Source organism: Pelobates fuscus, chromosome 4, assembly GCF_036172605.1.
Source record: "Pelobates fuscus isolate aPelFus1 chromosome 4, aPelFus1.pri, whole genome shotgun sequence".
Lineage (NCBI taxonomy): Eukaryota > Metazoa > Chordata > Amphibia > Anura > Pelobatidae > Pelobates > Pelobates fuscus.
In genome coordinates, this window is record NC_086320.1 from 28677691 (window position 1) to 28702236 (window position 24546).

At 40.8% G+C, this 24546-nt stretch overlaps 1 protein-coding gene across 1 annotated transcript in view; it reads left to right on the forward strand.

Annotated features, from left to right (window-relative positions):
* ZFAT (zinc finger and AT-hook domain containing) overlaps positions 1 to 24546 on the forward strand; it is a 233994-nt gene that overhangs the window by 90706 nt on the left and 118742 nt on the right. Inside the window, exons 3-6 of the mRNA XM_063451038.1 lie at positions 7642 to 7899; positions 11660 to 11839; positions 15577 to 15730; positions 22754 to 24156. Coding sequence (XP_063307108.1) covers positions 7642 to 7899; positions 11660 to 11839; positions 15577 to 15730; positions 22754 to 24156 — 1995 coding nt within the window. The remainder of the gene's footprint in view (positions 1 to 7641; positions 7900 to 11659; positions 11840 to 15576; positions 15731 to 22753; positions 24157 to 24546) is intronic.

A 24546-nucleotide genomic window follows, 5' to 3' on the forward strand; every position in this document is an offset into this window, starting at 1 on the left:
GACAGGCACAGAGTGCATACTTTAGTTCAGGCCCGAGGACCTGGCCCGCACTACCCCCACAACGGAAAAGCGACACATAACAGCCAAATTTTGGGGAGAGGATACCAAATGGCAGGATGAAATCAGCTAATATGAACTCATCATTGCGAGAGGACTTACCAGCCATCCACACAACTGACCCCAGGCGGGGGTGTCTTGGGGAGCCGGCTTGATTCTCATTGAGGGCACAAAAACTACCCAATCCCCCAACGTGGAAGAGGACTATGTAGTTGCATATCACCGTGGCGTTGGGGTGCCCACATGTTCCACGCGACTGCTCTCAGGACTTTTAGTACCTGTTCTAAGCTCTCAGTAACAGCAAAGGTTAACACACGAGTACTTGATGTTTTTAAATTGATGATCTATCTGTAACATTATAGATTGTTTGTTCACAAGCGACCTCAACCATACTTAGTTATCTCCTGACTCGAAACATTTGTATGACAAGCGACATTTTATTACTATTGTTTTTTTTTTTTTTTTCCTGTTGTGTTTTTGATCTTCATGCCTAGTCCGCCTCTCTGAGTTACCAAAACGTGATCCACAGCTCAGACATGAGGAACTAGCCTGTACTCCCTGGTTACCTATTTTAATCGTATTGCATTCTCACCCAGCGTAGCACATTTACACTTACATTAACGGCATGACAGCGCGTAGCCAGACACTGCGATAGAAGTGTTTAGCTCAGTTATGTAATTTTATGTCCTAGCCTGCTTTACTGTTATTGTGCCCACTGGACAAAGCTTGTCTGTTAGCCAGGAAAGTCGCCTTTTGTTTTTATGAAGCCCGAGAGAAAACCTTGTTTACTTATCTGTTTAAAAAATGTGTGCAGTACCTCTATATGCCCCAAACCTGTTTAAACGATGTTACCCACTCTACTTGTTATTGCTGTTGTGGCACAACAAGTGACTGTATTAACTCAATGCACCAAAAAAAAAAACAGAGGACACACTCACTTCTGCAAGCTTTATGTGTATTATTATTATTATTATCGCCATTTATATAGCGCCAACAGATTAGTGCTTTACAATATTATGAGAGGGGGAATTTAACTATAAATTACAATTACAAGAAAACATACAGGAACGATAGGTTGAAGAGGACCCTGCTCAAACGAGCTTACAGTCTATAGGAGGTGGGGTAAAAAACACATTAGGACAGGAAATAGCAATCAAATTATGTGGGAATTAAGCAGAGCCGGAGGAGAGAGTAAAGTGCTGCCCTTTAGGAGAGAGCAAGAGACAGGTATGTAAGGTAGAGGTTACACTGGGAGGCCATTAGCTTTCCTAAAGGGTTTTAAGGCACTTCTTAAACTTCTGAAACAATTGAAGACTAGGGGAGAGTCTGCCCGCGAGAAGTCCTGCAAGCATGAGTTCACCGTACGGGTGCGAGCAGCGGACAGGCGAAGGTAACTGGCAGAGCAGAGAGACCGAGAAGGGGCATACCTATAGATCTGTGAAGAGATATAAGAGGGGCTAGAATTATTCAGTGCTTTCTAGGTATGGGTTAGCACTTTGAGTTGACTCCTATAGGATACAGGAAGCCAATGTAAGGACTGACAGAGGGGTGAGGTGTGAGAGGACTGACTAGAGAGGAAAATCAGTCTGGCAGCAGCATTCATTACAGACTGTAGCGGGGCAGTACGGCTTTTGGGAAGACCAATCAGGAGAGGGTTACAATAATCCATGCGGGAAATTACTAGAGCATGGACAAGCTCCTTGGAAGCATCTTGCGTAAGAAAGGGGCGGATGCGGGCTATGTTTTTAAGGTGGAATCTACAGGATTTGGCAACATACTGGATGTGAGGCCAGAGTCAAGTATGACCCTAGATGGCACGCTTGCAAGGATTGACTTATGTGCACACCACTAACTTGAAGGCAGAGCGAAAGAGGAGGATCAGTATTAGGAGGAGAAAAGACAAGGAGCTCTGTTTTAGCGAGATTGAGTTACAGAAAGCGGGAAGAAATCCAGTCAGAGATGGAAGAAAGGCAAGCAGTGACACGTTGCAGGACAGCAGGGGAGAGGTCCGGGGAGGAGAGATATATATCTGGGTGTCATCAGTGTACAGGTGGTAGTGGAATCCAAAGGAGGTAATAAGTTTGACAAGATAGGTAGTATAAAGAGCAAATAGAAGGGGACCAAGGACAGAGCCTTGGGGACTCCAACCGAGACAGGACGAGGGGAGAAGTTATCATTAGAAAAGGAGACACTGAATGAGTGTTGGGAGAGATAAGATGAAACCATCAGAGTCACAGAAACCGAGTGATTGAAGAGTTTAGAGAAGGAGAGCATGATCAACAGTGTCAAAGGCGGTGGACAGAGTTTTAAAGGAGCAGTGGGGTGAAAGCAGAAATCCTACACCGCCACCTTTACTCTCAGCTTGTCTTGGGTTGTGGGTAAAGTGAAGAGCACTAAAGGATAGTGAGGCAGGGGAAGCAGTATCAGAGGGAGAGAGCCATGTTTCCGTTAGTGCAAGTAGGAAATTGGTTTAACGGTGCTTTATAGAAGGAATTATAGTGAGAGTTACATGGAGTGGATATGAGATTGTTGTGGTTTCTGGTGTTAGCACCAGGTGGCTTAGTAGAGGAGGGACCAGGGTTTGGAGAGACATCGCCACCTGCCAGGAGAGGTAGGATGGAAAGGAAGAGAAGGTCGGAGTAAGAGTTAAATGTTTGGGATGAGAGCTTGTTTTTAGGGGATTTAGGAGGGGTTTGTGGAGAAAGGCTGGGTAAATATGAGCAAAGTAAATGTGATACATACAGAAATGAGGGAAGTAGAAATGGAGCAATGAAGATGGTGTCAGCAGGAACAGGTGAGTAGAAGGATAGAGAGATTTTAATAATGAGGGAAGTGAGAGAGAAAGTGAAAAATAGAAGGGAGAACATTATTAAGAGAATAGGTGCTGTGTTTTTCAGATGTTGAAAATTGAGCTGTAAAAATTGTAGGTGAGGTTAGGAGGGTTAAAGGTTTAAAAGGTATTCGTAGTGTGAATTAAGCTATTTTTAGGTATAGAGGGCATGGTGGACATGATTGGTTTGTCAGGAAAGCCAGGTAATTTGATCTATCTATAAATATAATGAATACCATGGTGTAGGGTGCGTGCGAAATTATTATCCAGAAATGCTACCTCTGCTTTGGGCAAATCCTGCAGGGTTAGGTGCTGTGAGTTCTGGGTATAGCTGTCTCAGTGCTGTATGGGGCCCAGGCTATAAGAGAGAATCTAGGGTTAGATAAGACAGATTGTGGGTGGGGAAGTGTATAGAGCGTTTCTTCAAGTAAGAATAACCTTTTTTAAGTAGACCAATCTCTGGATCAACACAGCCCACATGCACAGAAACAAATCTCAAAAACTCCAACACTGCTGCTTGGATGTCCTTGTCCCCGATTCTGTAGAGCGGTGCAAAGTTCCACTACGGCACCTAACGATATTCCTGCAAGTGTAGAGTATTCCTGGAGCTATGAACACAGCATTTCCCTACAACACGAGTCGAGGCTGCGAGTTTTAAGGTAAGAAGTCTGGTTTATTGAGCAGAAAGGCATTGCTTATATACACATTTTCAGGCCAGGGGCACACCCCTCTGGACCAGATGGAACACCGTGATACAAGGGACATAAACCAATAAGGACAAAGTGCATCTTTCTGAACCCTCCCCTCTATCCTGGAGCTAATTGGCTTAACCCCTTAATGACCAAACTTCTGGAATAAAAGGGAATTATGACATGTCACACATGTCATGTGTCCTTAAGGGGTTAAGTAGCTGTAGTAACTTAATTATCTCCAGGTTCAGGACATATTCTAAAGTTGAAAATATAACAGAAACCACATAAAAATACATAACTTATATAATACAATATTTAACTTATATATCCAACATATCCCCAGATAGCTTGGATCTGAGCTCACAAGATGTCCAAAAAGCGCTCAGATCTCACGAATATAGTGGGAACGCCATGGGGTAAAAGTTTATCTCTAGGACCATTCGGCAAAAGTCAACCCAGAATAAGTTCAACAGTGTTCATGCAGAAGGTCGGTCTATCTTTAAGAGTATAAAACTACCAAACGGCACTGTGTTCGTATGCTTAGGCACGAACGGACGAAGGTCTGGAGATACCAGCTGGGTTCGTGAATAATAGTGACCAAAATCATACGAACGACGACCACCCAGCCGTTCGTCAATTGAGCTGCGGTTAACCACAAAACCGCAGCTTCTGGGCGGCTAATAAGGGACACACTCCTCCTGCAGGGTAGTCGGTCGTTCGTCAGTTTGTTCGGTAATTAGGAGGTGAAACAAGGGAAAACCGCAACTTCTGGGCAGTTAATAGGGGGCACACTCCATATGCCGGGTGGTCGGTCATTCGTTCATACGAATTACCTGGGGATGTGTTTCGTGGTTTTTATTCAGAGGTAGACAACTGAAACATTGCAGCAAAGTGGCAGACAGACGGTACTTTGTAACAGGTAGATTGCTAGCACACGTATAGTGTAGATTTTATTGGATATAATCAGTTTGGCAGAAACATTAGATACAGACCCTCATGTACTTTTTACTCCCTAAATAAATTACATTTATTAGAATTTCCCTCTGGCTTGCCTCTCTTGACATTTTATCAGGTCTGTGGAGTCCAAGTCACAGTCCTTTTTTGTAGTTTTTTTTTACGCTTATACTGTCAACTTATACGCTGACATATATAGTAATTTTAATATGCAATTGTAATATAAATATATAAATGATAAGGTGTCGGGTAGAGAGTGTGTGTATAGGGGCATAGTGTTATAGGGGATGTAGCGAGTGTGTGCATACGGGTTGTAGTGTGTGTGTATAGGGGACGTAGTGTGTGCAGGGGTTGTAGAGAGTGTGTGTTTAGGGAATGTTAGAGATCTTTGATCTCCCCACCGGTCCATCATTGGATACCACAGGGCTGATGCTCGGATAGCGCAAGCCCTGCATGGACCAGCCGGGTAGATCCTGTGACCTCCCCTGCTGGCCACGGCCTCTGGCCATCGCGGCCCACCAGGCATATACCCGTTATGGCCAAAGGCCAGTCCAGGCCTGGTCCATATCACGGTTCCACAAATTGAATGACAATTTATTATGTGCATATTTTTCAAATTCTCATTTAATACAGTATCATTTTGATTGACTGTTTCTTTAACAAAAATAATTAAGTTACTTTCCCTCTGTAAATCTGCAGTAAATAAACCCCAACATATTTTCTCGTTAGCTAGTTTTGTACTGGTTGTCCCTGTAATTAATATGATATATTCTACAGTAGCTTGGCTCCAATAATCGTTCAGAACATTTTCTCATCAAAAAGTAAAGATCTTACAGCATAATGATGAATGCCACAAGAGAAGGACATTATTAATGAACAATCCCCATTATAAGTGCTGGATGTAGATCCATTATGCATGCAGAGGGAGCTTACCTTGCTGTCAGTTCCGGACAGAATATATAAATAATTTACTCATTACGATACCTGCTTTGCAAATCTTTAGCAGTTTCACTCTGGTGCTGAAAATCTCACCAGATTTTAAATAAGAAAAGAATTTGTATAGTATTGGCATAGTCTAAATACAATCATTTTACATTCTCTACATAAAAGATTTGAAACCTTGTTTGAAATGTTCTAAATAAACGGTTGTGGTAAATTATGCAAGAAGCTAGCCAAAAACACTATGTGATATTAAAACGGAACCGATACTACTAGAATTTACACTATTGAATAAAACATTGAAAATCACGTACAATTCGCGTTCATTTTTTAACAATTTTTTTCAAGAGATGCGCCATTTCTTTTTATAATTATCTGAAAGAGTTAGCAAATGACACCATTATCCAGTTCAGACAGGGCAAAGTCAGGGCAAAGAGGGGAAACTGAATTGTTGTTTTATTTCTCCTTTTCTCTGTATGCGCTCTCTATGGTGACTGCAAGATGTAAAGACAGGGTTTATAACAATGATTGCCAGGGAGCTAAGATGGGGGCACCCACTGGGAGGATAAAAAGGGGTGGATTTCTACATTTTATTTAATTTTTCACACTTCGCAAATATTTTTTTATATATATTATTCAGTAAATAAAAATAAAAATGCATACTTGAAAATGCTGAATGTGTCCTATACATTATTCCAAGATATATGAGAGTTTACCATCCCATTAAAGGAAAACTCCACACCCCGACCGAAGTCACTTTAGAAGGCCGCTCTCCCGGCCCATAAAAGCACGCAGCATCCGCGGTACTCAGCTACCCCCCCCTCAGGGTTATCCCGGTCACAATCGTCCCAATCCACATACCTCCGTGGACCCCAAACGCGGGCATGAGCTCCAACCATACACCAAGCCTGCAGGCCGCTCGCCACTCCAAAATGGCAGACGCGCAACCCAAAGGGGTATATTTGCCTCCGGAGTACAGCCTCAGCACAAACAAGCCTTTGATCACCCGCTTGAACAAGCTGCTTGATACCGTCTGGGCACGGATTGAGGCTCGACATGCTGCTATACAGACGCGGCTGCAGGAAAGCTGGAGCACGAAGGGATGACAGAGCGGCCGCGGCCGAAGTGGGACTGGGACACCCTCGGGTGAAACCTTGAAGAAGCAGTCCGCAACTCTCCACACTAGCCCATCTGGGCCAAAGGCCACCAAGGGAACGACCCCGGCGCATCTACCCCACAGGCGGCGCAACAACACCATGGCCTCCAGACCTGTCCCAACAGGGAAGGACCTGGTCTTCAGAAGCCCCCGAGTCCGTGGCTACGGGATGCCAGCCTTGAACTGGAGGGTCCAACCGGCTTGCTCCTGGCTGGCCGCCGGCTTCAGCGACTATCCAGTGCCGCTGGCACAGATCCCACCTGAAGGAATGGGGTGACTATCCAGCCCGGACGGTCCCTCCTACATTCATAAAAGGCCGCTTCCCAGACACACATGAACGCTGACTCCGTATGTCCTGATGCCTCATGATTATGCATATCTCTTGTTATTTTATGTTTCTTCCTTTTATTTTTACACATATGTGCACCGACATAGAGTTTGCCCTTTATAATCCACTGCCCATGATACTACTTAACCAGCCACCTTATTCCCTACACCATGATGTCTTTGTAACTGCTACCACCTATACTCCGCTACAAATAGCACTTTGTGGGACCGAGACACCTAACCCGCAACCCATCACTTGCGCTCAGTATTGTCACTTAGCGATTACACCCGACCCCACCTTAGCCATTGCTTGATAACCCAGCCTTATCCCTTCAGACATATCGAGTATGCTTGTCTATACTGCGTCCACAGAGATATGATCAATGCTCTGTCTTATCAAATGCATGTTTATTCATAATCTTACTAAACCTTCCTAACTATAAAATTGTGCAAGTACTAGCGTATACCCCTTTGTTACAATTGTTTGACAAGCATGAGGATTGCCGTTGGGGAACCCTATGCACGTTTGTTCTTTCAAATGCACTGCAAAAAAAATGCATCATTAAATGTTTTCATTGGTGGTATACCTGCTAAAAATATTTTATTTACTTTTTTTGTATTTGGAAGTTAAGTGTCCCTTTAAATCTTTTTATAGCATATCTTTTTCCTGCTTTTTACCCTCTTAGAATTGCACGTGATAAAAAGAAAACGTGGTAGACCGAAAGGTTCCACAAAAAAGCCTATCTCTGAGGAAGAAACATCGGAGAGTGGAAGCGTTGCACCTGTAGAAAACAAGCTGCATGTAGAAGGAGCTCAGGTCCTGTCAGAACCAGAGCCTGAAATTTTGGAATGCCGGAAGTGCAATAGAACATTTTCCAATGTTAGGCAGCTGAAAAAACACATTTGCATTATTGTTTTAAATGAAGACGAAGAAGTCACTCAAGGTGAGTTTGAGAAAAGGAGAGTTTTATCATTTCAAAGTCATATCAAGAACTTTTTAAATTGATCTTTAATTTATAACCTGTATTGCTTTAGTCTAATAGGCTATTATAAAAGGAAATTTAGCACCCAAAGTGACCAGTATTTTGAATTCATTATATGGATGATGTACTCAGGGCTGGCGTGTCCTATAGGCCGATTAGGTGGCCGCCTAGGGCGCTACTTAAAGGATGCGCTAGCTGCAACTTTACTGCTGGTTTGGGCCACCCCTTTGTGGGTCAAATTCTGTTTGGTCTGCCACAGGTGATGGCACAGGGTGCTAGGGAGCACTTTCATGGCTCCAGACTAGCGCCCGGTGTCATCCTCAGACAGCCAGGATCACAGAGCTGCCCCACCTACACACCTCCTATACCGCAGCGCACGTGCACATCGTATAGTCGCTCTGCCTCTTCCCCCGCACTCTGGGTCTTTTGCGGTGGGACTACAGCAGGGGCAGCGTTTAAAGAGAATGAAGGCAGCCAGGCCTGGACTGTGACCATATTAAATAGAGGCAAGTGAGGAACTTCATGGTGTGTGTGTCAGTGTGTGTGTGTCAGTGTGTGTGTGTCAGCGTGTATGCTTGGATCAGTGTGTGTGTCTGCTTGTGTAAGCGTGTATATGTATATGTGCTTGGGTTAGTGTGTGTGTGACTACTTGGGTCAATGTGTGTGTTTAGAACAGAGTGTGTGTGTGTTTGTGTCTGCTTGGGTAAATTGTATGTGTCTGCTTGGGTAAAGTGTGTGTGTAAATAGTATAAAAATTATCAAAAATAATTTATTAATTAAGTATAAAATAAATAAGCAAAGGACTAATTCCGATCACCACTGTTATACCTTAACCGGACAATTAAATACAAAAATATCATAAAACAAAATAACAAAAAAAATTAAATGACACCAAATGTATCCACAAACTAACTGCACTGAATGGCCGAAAAGATGGAATAACCTCAATATAAAGAATATATATATATATATAGGTCCGATCACTAAGTGAAGGTAGGGTGGATACAAAAAAGCAAAAAAATTATATACCAATAAACACAATAGTAATAATAAGTGGGAAAAAATATATATCTGTCCTTGGTGTGGGCCCCCACCTGAGGTAGATATAACCAGAAGATGAATAAATGAAATATATAAAAATAAAAGAAAAAAGACAAGAAACAATAATACTAAGTGAAATAAAATAAAATGAAAAACCAGTAATTGTCCGGAAGTCCTCCCTGGGTAGGCAGAATAAAGGTGATGTCGGGCGGATCAAAGAGCAACCAGATAAACCCTCGTTATGGGAACTCCAACTCTCTCACACTGCGGTCGGGATCTTCAAAAAAGACCACAGTGGAGGTGAAGCCGTGAAGATGAACAAAGTAGGTGCAGAGTGATACAGCAACCGCCCAGACAGCAACCAGCAGATAGAAACCGCGGTCGGTATTTTCAAAAAAGACCGCGGTATTCAGCCAAAGATGAAGACAGAACGTCAAACCCAGGGGAAATGGAAAGAAAGGAACAGCCAGCAGCCCACAGATCTGTGGGCTGCTGGCTGTTCCTTTCTTTCCATTTCCCCTGGGTTTGGAAAGATCTGTGGGCTGCTGGCTGTTCCTTTCTTTCCATTTCCCCTGGGTTTGACGTTCTGTCTTCATCTTTGGCTGAATACCGCGGTCTTTTTTGAAAATACCGACCGCGGTTTCTATCTGCTGGTTGCTGTCTGGGCGGTTGCTGTATCACTCTGCACCTACTTTGTTCATCTTCACGGCTTCACCTCCACTGTGGTCTTTTTTGAAGATCCCGACCGCAGTGTGAGAGAGTTGGAGTTCCCATAACGAGGGTTTATCTGGTTGCTCTTTGATCCGCCCGGCATCACCTTTATTCTGCCTACCCAGGGAGGACTTCCGGACAATTACTGGTTTTTCATTTTATTTTATTTCACTTAGTATTATTGTTTCTTGTCTTTTGTCTTTTATTTTTATATATTTCATTTATTCATCTTCTGGTTATATCTACCTCAGGTGGGGGCCCACACCGAGGACAGATATATATTATTTCCCACTTATTATTACTATTGTGTTTATTGGTATATAATTTTTTTGCTTTTTTGTATCCACCCTACCTTCACTTAGTGATCGCACCTCTCTATATATATATATTCTTTATATTGAGGTTATTCCATCTTTTCGGCCATTCAGTGCAGTTAGTTTGTGGATACATTTGGTGTCATTTAATTTTTTTTGTTATTTTGTTTTATGATATTTTTGTATTTAATTGTCCGGTTAAGGTATAACAGTGGTGATCGGAATTAGTCCTTTGCTTATTTATTTTATACTTAATTAATAAATTATTTTTGATAATTTTTATACTATTTATCTAGTTTTATATTCTTAAGCGCACACACCCTATTTTCCATTTCTGAGTATATAACTCATAAAGTCGCTAGAGTGGGTGTGTAGCTGCTACTCTTCTTTTTTATTCATTTATTGATTTATTTGTGGTGTTATCACTGCATGTACCGTTTTCTATAAGTTAAAGTGTGTGTGTGTCTGCTTGGGTCTGTGTGTGTGTGTGTGTCTGCTTGTGTGTGTGTGTGTGTCTGCTTGGGTCTGTGTGTGTGTGTGTCTGCTTGTGTGTGTGTGTGTGTCTGCATGGGTCAGTGTGTGTGTGTATGTGTGTATCAGTCTGCATCAGCCAGTGTGTGTGTATGCTTGGACCAGTGTATGTGTGTGTATGTCAGTCTACATGAGTTAATGTATGTCTGCTTGAATCAGTTGTGTGTGTCCGTCAGGGTAAGTCACTGAATTTGTGTGCTTTGTTCACTGATTGTAATTGTGTGTGTGTGTGTGCGCATCTATCAGTGATTGCATTTGGGCAAAAAGGATATCGAAACCTGTATTCCGAATACTATAGTGTCTCTGTCCCTACATAGATTCAAGTTCCCCCCCCATAAAAAGTATTTTAAAAAAAAAAGGGGGGGGGAGGGGTACATTTATCAAGCACAAATACTTCCTCTGCACTGCTTGCCTCCTTACCTCGCTCAATGTCACTAATGGGGCAACGCTGGTCCAGTCCAATGTTCCTCATACAGGAGCATTGGGGACCTAAAGTGGCAATCGCTCTGCATTTCCAACGCTTCTCATAGTTAAACATGGCATTGTAGCGGAGGTGTCTCTAGTGGCTGCCAGTGTGACAGCTACTAGAGGCTTGTTTAACCTTTTTTTTGCTTAGGGTGCCAAAAATCCTTGCACCGGCCCTGGATCATCCACTGAAATTAATGAAAATAAAAAGATGCCCATATTTCTGCTGTCACTGGAGATAAATAATCAAGCATCGACAGGATTGTTTTTATTGAATACAATCAAAAGAATGTTTCCTAGAATTATTGCTCACCCCAGTTTGCCAGCATTGCACACATTGCCTGCCCTTTATGCTTACAGTTGGCAGATTTGGTTGCCTAGTTGACATATACTCACTTTGGGTACATTGACTCCCAATTATACCCCCTCCCCCACTCTTGCCCTGATATCGCCCATACCTAGTTCATACCTTATAATTGGAAGGATAAACATCCCTTTGGGTCTGAGCATGGTACAGGAGAAGGTTTTTTTAATTTTTTTTAATGTGTTTAATACTTTAGGTCATTGTATGATTTTGTACAGTGTCTATCTATGACTGATCTATCTTTAAAATCTATTATGTTCACTTGTGGTCTGTTTTTTTTTTTTTTTTTTTTAAGGAAATGATTTTGAGGGAAAATTCATCCTTTCTGATTGTGAAAAAGAAAAGGAGAAACAACCAAAGAAATCCAGAATTCAGAAAACAGATAAAACCTCACAGTCTAAAGAGCAGGAGAAGACGCAGGGTGCAGTCAACCCAATTGTGCGCGTCCTGCTGACTGCACATGAAGCGATAGCAGGTATGTAGGGTCTGTTGTCTGTGTCCTTTACAATAAGATAACAGTGCCATATACCGCCAGGAGAAAAGGTGGGTAAAATAGAAAAAATGGTTTAACCATTCTTACTGGGAACAATGTTGAGTAATGAGAAGGTTTGTTTCTTGGTGGAAGATGTCCTGTTTGATCATTTCTGGATGTGCGTGGTTGGTCATTATCCACCTCTCTACTTGAAAAGTTCAGCACATTAAGGACGGACAGTTTAACCGTCTGCAGCATTTCGATTAAAGTAACCAATAGGCATATCTCTGAAGGTTTTCTATATTTGGTTATTTATCCAAAAGCAATAGCACAAAGATATAATTTACAAAGTGTATAGCACATACTGGGAGAATAGCTTTCTACACAGATCCTTTATGCTTAAAGGAACACTATAGGGTCAGGAACACAAACATGTATTCCTTACCCTATAGTGCTAAAACCAGGGTCTGCCGGCGCTGACCCTGCCCTGATCCGCCTCCTTAATGACATCATCAGAATTGCCGATTTCTAGACAATCGGATTGGCTGAAATCAGCAAGGAGGCGGTATGGGGGCAGGGACAAAACACAGTTTTGGCCAATAAGCACCTCCTCATAGAGATGCATTGAATCAATGGTATAGATACGCTGAATGGCAGTGCTGCCCACTGTGCAGCACTGCCCCAGGAAGCACCTCCAGTGGCCATCTGAGGAGTGGCCACTGGAGGTGTCCCTAGGGGGAAATGTAAAGGCAGTGTTTGCATGAAAATGCCTGAAGGTAATGATAATACTCACCAGAACAACTACATACGGTTGTAGTTGTTTTGGTGACTATAGGGTCCCTTTAACTGCTTATTATTTGTCGCTAATAATGAATGATGCAGCTTTTTGTGAAATCGGTGCATGGTTACTGGCTGTTTATTCGTTATTCCGCTTAATCTCACCTGTACACAAATAATGCATGCATGGTTTGAAAACACAATTCTGAATAATGAATGAAATGGTGCTGCATCTGTTTAAATGCAAGATCATCACCCATCTTCTACTCTATATAAATGATTGGGTATTTTACATACTGCGTAAAGGCATCTCTGACTCCTTAATGCTGGATCAGACATATGTAACAAGCTTTTTTTTTCCAGGCAAGCAGCTGTTTTAACATAAATGACACGTTAAACACACATTTCCATTATTATATATTTAGCACGTGTAGACTTTTCTGTTATCCCCAGATGTGCTGCTGTTACAAAGCTTTACTCTACAGATCCCTCAACTCCTAATTGCAATTTGTCTGAAACCAGAGGAAAAATTTGAAAGTTATATCAATACCATTATTCAATGCAACTTTTTGGAGCAGTTTAATTGATACAGTTTGATACATTTTACTTTGAGCACTAAACAATACAATTGTATAAGTAGCTTGAAGAAGTGAACACTAATTGTTCAATTTGATTCAATATGATGACCAACCTATCTCTGGTCAATTGCTGGAGATAAGTTAATTGCATTTTCACTTCTGATACCTAGACCAATTGTCTTTAGTGGATTGGACTGACTGTAAAACATGGAAAACAGAAACAAAACAGCAAGTTAATTACATGCTAATTATAATTTGAGTTTATTCCTGGAACCTTAGCATTAATCTTAAGCATGTCCGGGAAAATCGCGGCATTGGGGCTCTCCATTTTATATCTGATGATCTCCATGGATGTAATGACCAATAGTGACTTCCGAGTTAAATGGGCAGTCCGTGCTGGGTTTGAACCATTGTTTTTTTTAGTGCGTTATGAGATAAATAAATAGATGCAACTAAAAAAAATATGCAGAAACAGTCAATACAAAATAAGAAAGAAGCTAATTTGTTTTATTATTGTGACATTATTACATTTGCAAGAAATGCCCACATTTCAAATTACCAGCCTCAAGCTCCGTCCTCACCAGGATTCAGCTTGGCCAATCAGGAACCTCTAATTCTTCTTCTTCTTTTTTTTTTTGAGAAGAATATTTTTCTTGTATGTTGTAGAGTGGTGCCAAATGACTATGCATTGACAATGCTGTGTGGCCTAACTCTTCTATGGCTAACCCTTCACCCTTTAAATTATGTAATGTGTTTTTAAGTGCCAAGGAAGAAGGGAGTCCGGTTACTCCACACATTGATAAGAAAGCATCTAGGTTCCAGTCCTTATGGCACAGCTCAATACTGGGACTTCAAGGACTACCACTGATATATATGCATATTTCCATATTGCATATGAATTCTGTTTCATATATTTCACAATGGATAGCTTTTAAACTTGGTGAAATTTACATCCATTTGATGCTGTTACAAGGAGGCCCATAGTCTCCGTAGCATTTTGCTGGTATCATCTGCAACAGTTCACTGTCTCTATTTTTAGTGTGTTAGCAGGTGCATTGTTAGGGGAATGGAACCACTGTGAGAAGGTGGAATCTTATCGACAACGCCAAACACACACGTGGACATCCATATTATACCTCTATGGTAATCTGACATAAGGCAGGAGGAAAATAAAATACTTATGTAAGAAACTCATGGAGGACATGACCTATGCTAAGGCAAAAAATTATTCGAAACACATGCACACATGGGCGCCATGGAACGCATTTATCACAAACGGGGCCACGGGAACCGACCTATAGGGGAACACACACTCATAGCAAGGTCCCCATCCACGGACAGACAATTCCACAGAAGAAGCCAACACATTCCAGTTGAGAGGTCACACACCTCCAACATCAGCCTACATTCACCTTGGGACGCATAAAAACGAGTGAACCAGAATCCGTCAACTCACTAATTCAGGGCCTAAATTGGCTCACCAGGTCCTCAGACCACCGACTCCCGACTTATGGTCTCCCAATCTTAGCTGGAAGTACGCAATGACATCATCAGAATTGCCGACAGACAAAATCTACTCTACACCAACACCTACTTCCGCATAGGTTACTGCACCCAGGAAACAGGGAGGCGACCCCCACCACACACAGGACATATGACTATAAGGGGTGACTCTACCGAACCGATTAACCCACTGAAACAATGGAGAACCCTACTTGGGAGTTTAGTGAAGAGGATAACTAACACTGCACTCACACACAGGGAGCCAGGCAATACACCTCCTCTCCCACAAACCAGAAGTTGTGATTCAAAATGTACCCAACATGGATTTAGGAAGCAATTACGTTATTTACCCAAGGTTATGTTATCAATGGTATTTAACCAAGTCTACTAGGCCTAAATGTTGTTCAACGTATAGAACGAGACACCTACTAGAGGTGCTATAACATTTTACGCATGACATGTACCATACCCACTAAACCTAGAGAACAACAGGCGATGCAGAATGTAGAATAACAAAATAAGTCATGATTATCAATATAGGCTTGTAAGAGCAACTGTGTATCAATGCGCTCAACCGGAATAATATGTCCATTACAATGCAAATCTTAACTCTCAAATGTCACTGTCTGAAATTTTATTATCCTTTATTTACACATGTCAAGTACTGTATGTATAATGGAAAATAAAAGAAAAAAAAAATACTTATGTGAGGTTATCTCCAGTAGATTGCAGAACATTATAACAATATTATATCACCAAATTCCACGTTATGTGGCCCTACTTTCTCAGTGGATAGTTTGATATATGTTTATATGGAAGTGCGCTAATGGTATTACATAGTATTTATGAAAAACACTGAATATTTTCTTTCATTGTTTTTAGGTGCAACAAAAATTGTCCCAGTTGAGGCTGCAACTCCAGCAGTTGAACCGGAAGTAAATTCTCAACCTACAGATCAAGAGCAAGGTCAGAGGAGAGGATACCAGGAGTACGCCATACAGCAAGCACCTTTTGAACAGTCAACAAAATCAAACAGGTGTGTATATTCAACTTCATCAAAGTGGCAATAAATTATTCATTATTAACGCTTAGTGTCATGTATGAAACATATGTCTGCAGTGACCCTGTGGTGGGATGCAATTATTACTACATTTTTTACATTAGAAGAGTACGGAAAACCTTATTGAACCTGAAGTAGAAAAATAATCTGATAGTCTAGTTGCTCGTCGGCACTATGTGTTATTTACCAGAGTTGCTTAATGGGACACTCCAAGCATCAAAACCACTATTCGTAATGTAGGACCGTTGGTACATAAATACTTAGATCCCCTTTTAGATCTTCTTTTCTCATCGTTCCCTTTTCTTGGACTATGTAAAACTGCTGTTTCTGTTAACCGGCATTGTTTACATTTTGTCTAACACAGTCCTCTAGCAGCTGCCAGACAGATTTTCACCAGAGGCACTTCCTTCATAAGATCTTCAACTTTTGAAGGTCTTCATGTTTGTGTTACATCACCTACAACATGATGATGCTGAATGCTGTTGATGCACTGTATGAAGTACTTCAATATGAGAAGAATTAAATTGGTGGAGCACAGAGAATGCTGCACGTGCACCCTAACTCTCCGGTGCTTCTCCAGCATTAAAGTCATTAAAACTGATGACTTAGTTGGAGGAGGAGTGTGCTGGATTACAGGTTACTTTTATGGATTTTATTTTACTTTTTTTTTTTTTATATATATTTAAGGGGAAGGGATCAATAATAATACAAAATAAAAAAAGGAACACTAATATTCTCATATTAAAAGGAAATATATATTATATTTTACTTTACTTCTATTACTTTAAGTAATTTTCACTTAATTAAAGCTGTGCATCAAATTTTGCACACACGCAAAGGCAGGAAACACTTTAAACACAATATATCCATTATCTTTGATTTTTGGATTTCCATCGTAGTAATTTGTTATGTTCTGTATGGACTGAGAACCCTCTACTTTATGACAGTGTTGCATACTGGGTACTTGATTGTCATTACCCAACCTGTTTTGGGGGAAGGAGATTGGGAAAATATCTTGGCTGAAGTGGATGTGGGTCAAAGTCCAGAGAAAATCTGCAAAACAGGTTTAAAGGTTTTTACGACTTATTGATTTTTTTTTTTTTTTTAAACATAATTTTTTGTTAAACCCATTTCACACTCCGGGTTCACTAAGCCACTGTGCAGTCCTTACATAATGTTTGTCCTAAAACATTTTAAAAATAGTGATATAATGCACCCCGGACTGATGATTTGAGATGCAAGAGTTGAAATCTTTAACTCAAAGTACATTGCTCTCAAGTTAAACTAACCACCAAACATGTGGAAGTTATGGTAAATGATTAGACTGCAATGTGTTGCAATCAGAACAAGCTTCCATAGAAGCTAAAGACTGATATTACAACTGAGACGGTGTTCTCTAGAGCAGTGTGCTTTGAGTTACTTAGATGCAAATTACAGCCTTGAACGCTGCTCTGTAATCAGAGGTTTTCCGTTGTTAGGTTGAACTTTTTGGGTTCCTGGGGATAAGATTTAGAAAGTGCTAGCAAGTGAATCTGTCATAAATAGAGGTCATGCTAACTCTTGGAAGAGTACAATTCTGATTTCTTGATTTATACATCTTGTGATTGTACATTAAATGGACACTCCTGGTACTAAATGTGCAACTAACAAAAACAAACCAAAAATCCAAAATTCAGTAAAAACACTTGCTCCATAGCTCCCCCCTCCCCCATACATCCATCATCTAAGAGAAAGAAAAGACTCAATAGCGGCTAGCATACAGTTTTCCAACAGGCTTCTTTGAAATTGTATGCAGAAACTGCACTCATGTGCAGACAGGGCCACTTGTCGGGTTTAATTCCTTGAAATACATTAAAGGGACACTATAGGCACCCAGACCACTTCAACTCATTGAAGTGGTCTGGGTGCACTGTCCCAGGTCCCTTAACCTTGGCAAGGTAATAATTACCTTCCAGGGGTAATTCCACCTCTAGTGGCTGTCTACCAGACGTCCACTACACAGACTTCCGGGTTGTTAGGCGACTTTTGGTCTCCTAACTGAAGCTGGACATCCTCACGCTATGCATGAGGACACCCAGCGTCACCCAAAACCCCACAGGGAAACACTACTAAAGTAATCTGCTATAATCCGCAAAGTGACAGAAAGGGTTTTTAACTGAGGGGGATGAGGGGGGTTAAAAACAACAACTTTGTTTTCCTGGCACTATACTTTCCCCTTTAATTTAAACCTCATTTACTGCTGCCGAGACGCCATAATCATATCAGCGAGACAAGAAAATCCACTTTGGTTATTAGCTGACATTTATCGCATGCATCTTTCTGGAAATGTAATGCATCGTCTGTCATTGTTTAGATGTGTTTTCACAGTCTGCTGAAAATACTCTCATATATCTCGAAATGTACTTTCTCTATTGCATCCTTAATTGGGCTCCAGCTAGTGTTAGAACCTGTACGGATATATATCATTGTGCTATGCCTGTATCCGCAGTCTCTGGGTATGGCTGATCCAGGGGGCTTATTAGGATGTGAATTAGTTTCTTTTTTTTTTTCTAGATACATTTGGCATTCATGCTGTGCGAGAAAAGCTATATTGCTGTCGCACGGTCAATATCAGTGGTTATTTATATAGCGTTTAGCACAAATTACACAGAGCTCTGACTATGATCTCAGTTCAGTATTAAATTAGTAAACACTAATGTCTTCAGCAATGTGGAAATAGAGCTACTTCATCTTTTTTTATGAGGGTATATTTACTAAACAGTGATTGGCAGCGAGATGATTAAATTTGTAACCTTACATTTGAAATTTACTTTGAATTATTTTAGTGAATAACCCTATTAATGTGTAGTTGTGGGGTTAATGTAATATAGTCACCAAAACAACCTTAGTTTAATGAAGCTGTTTTGGTGTATACAGTGAGGGGAAAAAGGTATTTGATTCCCTGCTGATTTTGAACGTTTGCCCACTGACAAAGAAATGATCACTATAATTTTAATAATAAGAAGAAAAAAAATCCAGAAAAATGCATGTCAAAAAAGTTATAAATTGATTTGCATGTTAATGAGTGAAATAAGTATTTGACCCCTTCGACTTAGTACATGGTGGCAAAACCACCATGTTGGCAATCACAGAGGTCACCAGGTTTGCACACATCTCACGAGTGATTTTGTCCCACTCCTCTTTGCAGATCCTTTCCAAGTCATTAAGGTTTTGAGGCTGACATTTGGCAACTCGAACCTTCAGCTCCTTCCACAAATTTTCTATGGGATTAAGGTCTGGAGACTGGCTAGGCCACTCCAGGACCTTAATGTGCTTCTTCTTGAGCCACTCCTTTGTTTCCTTGGATGTGTGTTTTGGGTCATTGTCATGCTGGAATACCCACCCACGACCCATTTTCAATGCCCTGGCTGAGGGAAGGAGGTGCTCACCCAAGATTTGATGGTAAATTTCCCCGTCCATTGTCCCTTCGATTCGGTGCAGTTGACCTGTCCACCTCCATGTTTCACGGTGGGGATGGTGTTCTTGGGGTCATGAGCAGTATTCCTCCTCCTCTAAACACGGCGAGTTGAGTTGATGCCAAAGAGCTTGATTTTGGTCTCATCTCACTCACCCAGTTCTCCTCTGAATCATTCAGATGTTCATTGGCAAACTTCAGATGGGCCTGTACATGTGCTTTTTTTGAGCAGGAGGACCTTGTGAGTACTGCAGGATTTCAGTCCTTCCCGGCATAGTGTGTTACCAATTGTTTTCTTGGTGACTATGGTCCCAGCTGCCTTGAGATCACTAACATGATCCTCCCGTGTAGTTCTGGGCTGATTCCTCACCGTTCTCATAATCATTGAAACTGATTTTTTTTTGTTATTCTGTCTCTCACTGTTAAAATACACCTACCATTAAAATCATAGACTGATCAATTCTTTGTTTGTAGTCAAAATCAGCAGGGGATCAAATACTTTTTTCCCTCACTGTAGATCATGCCTCTGCACTCTTCCTGCTCAATTCTCTGTCATTTAGGAGTTACATCACTTTTGATTCTGTCTATGCAGCTCTAGCCACACCTCCCCTGGCTGTGACTGACACAGCATGCATGAAAAAAAATATGATTTCCCTTTCATTCAAATGTAACTTCAAAAGTATTTATCTGCTGCTCTGTAAATTGAACTGTAATTACATACAGGAGGCCCCTGCAAGGTCTAGCAAGTTATTAACAGACGCACACTAGCAGACACACTTTCAATGACAGACACACACACTCACTGACACTCGCTGACTCAAAGACACACCTTTGCTGCAATCCACAATGCCTGCAGTCAGTGGCGTACCCACAACCCATGGGGCCCCGGTGCGAAACTGATCCATGGGACCTCCCTTTTGCCCCCTCACATTTTTGTAAATATTTTATTATATCTTTTCATGTGACTACCTTTCCCAATCACTGCAGGCATCGTGGATTGCAGCAAAGGCGTGTCTTTGAGTCAGCAAGTGTCAGTGAGTGTGTGTGTCTGTCATTGAGTGTGAGAGTTTCAAATCAGGGAGATTGTGTGTCTGCTAGTGTGCGTCTGTCAGTGTGTCTTTCTCAGTGACAGTGTCTGTCTGTCAGTTATTGTGTGTGTGTGTGTGTGTCTGTCAGTGAGTGTGAGAGTTTCAAATCAGGGAGATTGTGTGTCTGCTAGTGTGCGTCTGTCAGTGTGTCTTTCTCAGTGACCGTGTCTGTCTGTCAGTTATTGTGTGTGTGTGTGTGTGTGTGTCTGTCAGTGAGTGTGAGAGTTTCAAATCAGGGAGATTGTGTGTCTGTCATTGAAAGTGTGTCTGCTAGTGTGCGTCTGTCAGTGTGTCTTTCTCAGTGACAGTGTCTGTCTGTCAGTTATTGTGTGTGTCTGTCTGTCAGTGAGTGTGTTTCAAATCAGTGAGATTGTGTGTCTGCCATTTAGAGTGTGTTTATGCCAGTGTGCATCTGTTGGTGTGTCTCTCTCAGTGAGAGACTGTCAGTGAGTGTGCGTCTGATTTAGAAAATGGGTTGTGCTTTTAAATGGAGAGGTGAAGTCGTTTCTATAGAAACATGCATGTCTGGACATTTGCAAATGGGAGGAGTTAGTAATATGATCACACCCACATGGGGCGCAAAAATATTTCTGCACCCAGACGTCTGTGACCCTAGGATCGATCATAACTCTGCCTATCAGTTTATATTAAAGTAGAGAAAGTGAGCTGCGCTCTTAATTTAATAGTGAGGTGATAATTGTCCATGTAGAATATTAGCTTAGTTAACAAACTATACTGTTTTTAAATCACTTTAATGAGTTGGCACTTGTCGCATATATTCCTTCATTATTCTAAATTTAATTCACTGCCCTTTTCCTTTAGTCAGCCCTGTTGCAAATAAATGTCTTTATTCCCTGATTTTCCATTTATTCTCTGGAACAGAGTCAAGGAGAATTGCTTACTCAGGAGGATCCACTCCACACTGAGACCAATTTTTAATCAGTAAGAGGCCAATGCGCCCGCTTGCAGATGAACTAAGATTTAGAGTCAAACAGCCAGAAAACGAAGTATCTAAATATCGAGCAGCAAAAAGTTCTGACAGTCGCTTAAGTGACTGAGTAGCCCTGTGTGTACTTTTATTTAATCTGAGACTTTGTAATTCCAGTTAAACTTGTAAATATGCCAGTTTTGATTGAATACGCCTTGATTTACCTGATTCACTGATGACACTTTCAAATCTACCCCCAGCCTAAATTCCTTTAAGGAGTCCCTCTCTACATCTCTCAGAACGGAATGCACCTGTAATCAGATTTATTACCTGTTCTGTCTTAAATTTATATATGTGTTGTGTATTAATATTATTTAGTATTTTTAATAATTTATTGTACCCTATTGTAACGATGCAGTGTTAGTGGACCCAGGACATACCTGAAAACGAGATAAATCTCAATGTATCGTTCCTGGTACGATATTTAAAAAAATAAATGAATAAATTTTACATTGTTTTATACATAGTAACTTTTTATATCTTATAAACTTTTTATGTTAAAAAAAATTTAAATAAAAAAAAAAAAAAACAGAAGAGTCCATTTATTTTTATTATAAATATTATGTTAGGGTGAATTTGTTCTACTAATTTCCCATGCCTTCCAAGTTGTTAGTGATGCCCGGCAGAGTTTGTGACTTTCGGGTGTTTCGATTTTGCTGGTATGTGCTCCTCTGAATGCACCCTTTGATTGTATTTCTCTGCAGTGATGTTTTTTCAAAAGTCAGAAGGCGATCAACTTTCTCCTTTTTGGGGAATAAACCCACTAGGATCACTTGCACTCAACGTGAACTTTAAAAATGCTTAAATTAAAGTTTTAAGAAGATAAGCTACTCAGTGCATCTAAATGACAACTTATGCTTTTCCCCACTTTGAAAGTGCAAGTCAGCTCTGCAACACATTATTTTAAAGGAGCACTATAGGGTTAGAAACAAAATGTATTCCTGACCCTATAGGGTTAAAACCACCATCTAGCCCCTCTGTACCCCACATGCCTCCCTAAATATAGTACAATCTTACTTGTATTCAAGTCTGCAGCTGTTTACTTTGTCCCTCTTTCCTTTAGACCTGCCCACTGCCTGTTGAAGTTATCACTAGGCTTTAATGTAAACACTGCATTTTCATCGAACAAACAAATTCAATAAGCTGTGGTTGTTCTGGTGACTATAGTGTCCCTTTAATATTTGTGCAAGTAACTTAGCCTCTTGACCCATACCTCTGGAGCTCTCTAGATTAAAGCTGATGATGGCAGTAGATGTGTAATCAGACTGGGCACTGCAGTTATTGGCTATTAGAAATTAGGAGGGTTAGTAGTTCAATGGGTGACAGGTTAAGGTTTGAAAGCCAATTCAAATGTAAATATAAAAATTGCACCTTCTTGATTTTTTTTTCTTGAATTTTCACTGCTTTATGAAACAATATGTTTGTTTGAAATGACATTGTTACTTTTTTTCTTTTTTTATTCATTACAGGGTAATTCCAACTCAGTTAAAAATTTTCACCTGTGAGTACTGCAATAAGGTTTTCAAGTTCAAACATTCCTTACAGGCCCATTTAAGGATTCATACCAATGAGAAGCCATACACATGTTCTTTATGCAGCTATGCCAGCGCTATCAAAGCAAACCTGGGTGTTCACATGAGGAAACACACGGGAGAAAAATTTAGCTGTGAACATTGCGCATTCAGCTGCCTCAGCAAAGGTCATCTCAAGGTCCACATAGAACGGGTGCACAAGAAGATAAAGCAGCACTGTCGGTTCTGCAAAAAGAAGTACTCAGATGTAAAAAATCTCATTAAGCACATCAAAGAAACGCATGACTTGTTAGACAAGAAGGTCAAGGAAACCTGCGATGAGCTGCGATTACTAACTAGGGAAGGAAAGAGGCAGTTGCTTTACGATTGCCATATCTGTGAGCGCAAGTTCAAGAACGAGCTTGAAAGAGATCGACACATGTTGCTTCATGGCGACCATAGACCTTTTGCTTGCGAACTATGTGGACATGGAGCTACAAAGTACCAATCCCTTGAACTACACATCCGAAAACACCCATTTGTTTACGTATGCTCATTATTGTCATGTTCGAAGAAATTTGTGAGCACAGTGAGGCTGAAAACGCACATTAAAGAAGCTCATGCAGATGGTCAGGAATCATCGCTGTTCAATGAATCCATCAACCAAAGTTTTTTTCTTCTAGAACCTGGGAGTGATATTCAGCAAGAAGCACTTGGCAATGAAGAATCGGAAATGCAAGTCCAGCCCATTATGCAAGATGTTCCACTGCCTTGTCAAGCTCACATTCAGGAGAACGGTAGTGAGCAAAATATTCAAAATCCTACCATGGCAGAGATAGACATTCATAATGAATCAATGCTGTCAGCAAATCACACAGGGAATGTTGTGGTTGCTGGTAATGAACAACTTCAAACCTTCACTACTCTCGATCATACCATCTCAAGTTTACCAAAGTCAGGAATCATCAGTACAGACGTCTCATCTCTTTTGTTAGAAAAAGACAATAATAATGTATGTACTAATCTAACTAAAGAACATTATGAGGTTAATCATTCTGAAGAAATTGTTCATCATATAACAGACATCTCAAATAATTCGGTGCCTGGAGAGTTTGGAGAAACATCTCAGGACATGGCGTCCAGAGTTGACGACAGTGTTAGGGGGCAAGGTACTCAAGAGTCTATCAATATTGACAGTGAACCTTGTGTTCAACTGGCCAGCTCTATTTCTGGACCACTAAATTCTGAAGAAACATCAGCCTTTATGCAGATTTTGAATGGTTTACAAAAGCGACAGTTAAATACCGTTTTGTTCCAGAAGATCAGAAAGATATATGGAGACTTAGAATGTGAATATTGTGGTAAGGAATGGCCAAATTTAATGTGCATATATACTTAAGTACCCATAATGGACTTTGCCATGGTAACAATGTTGTCACTACAGATTCTACAGAGTATCTTATCATTAAACAAATTAATGATTGATTAATTAAATTAATGATGTTAATAAGTTGCATATTTTTTTTATTAATAAAGGGGCTATGGGCACTATGATATGATGATGTTGGATGTCATTAATCCTTTAAGGGTTACTCCAAGCACCATGACCGCTTGATCACACAGTAATTTTAAGTGGTCACGATGCTTGGAGTCAGTATGTGCAGTGTTTCCCATGTTTTCCATATGATGATCCTAAGTGTACACCGTTTGCTGCTGGAGGTGTAAATCCACACATTCTGAGCCATCCCAGA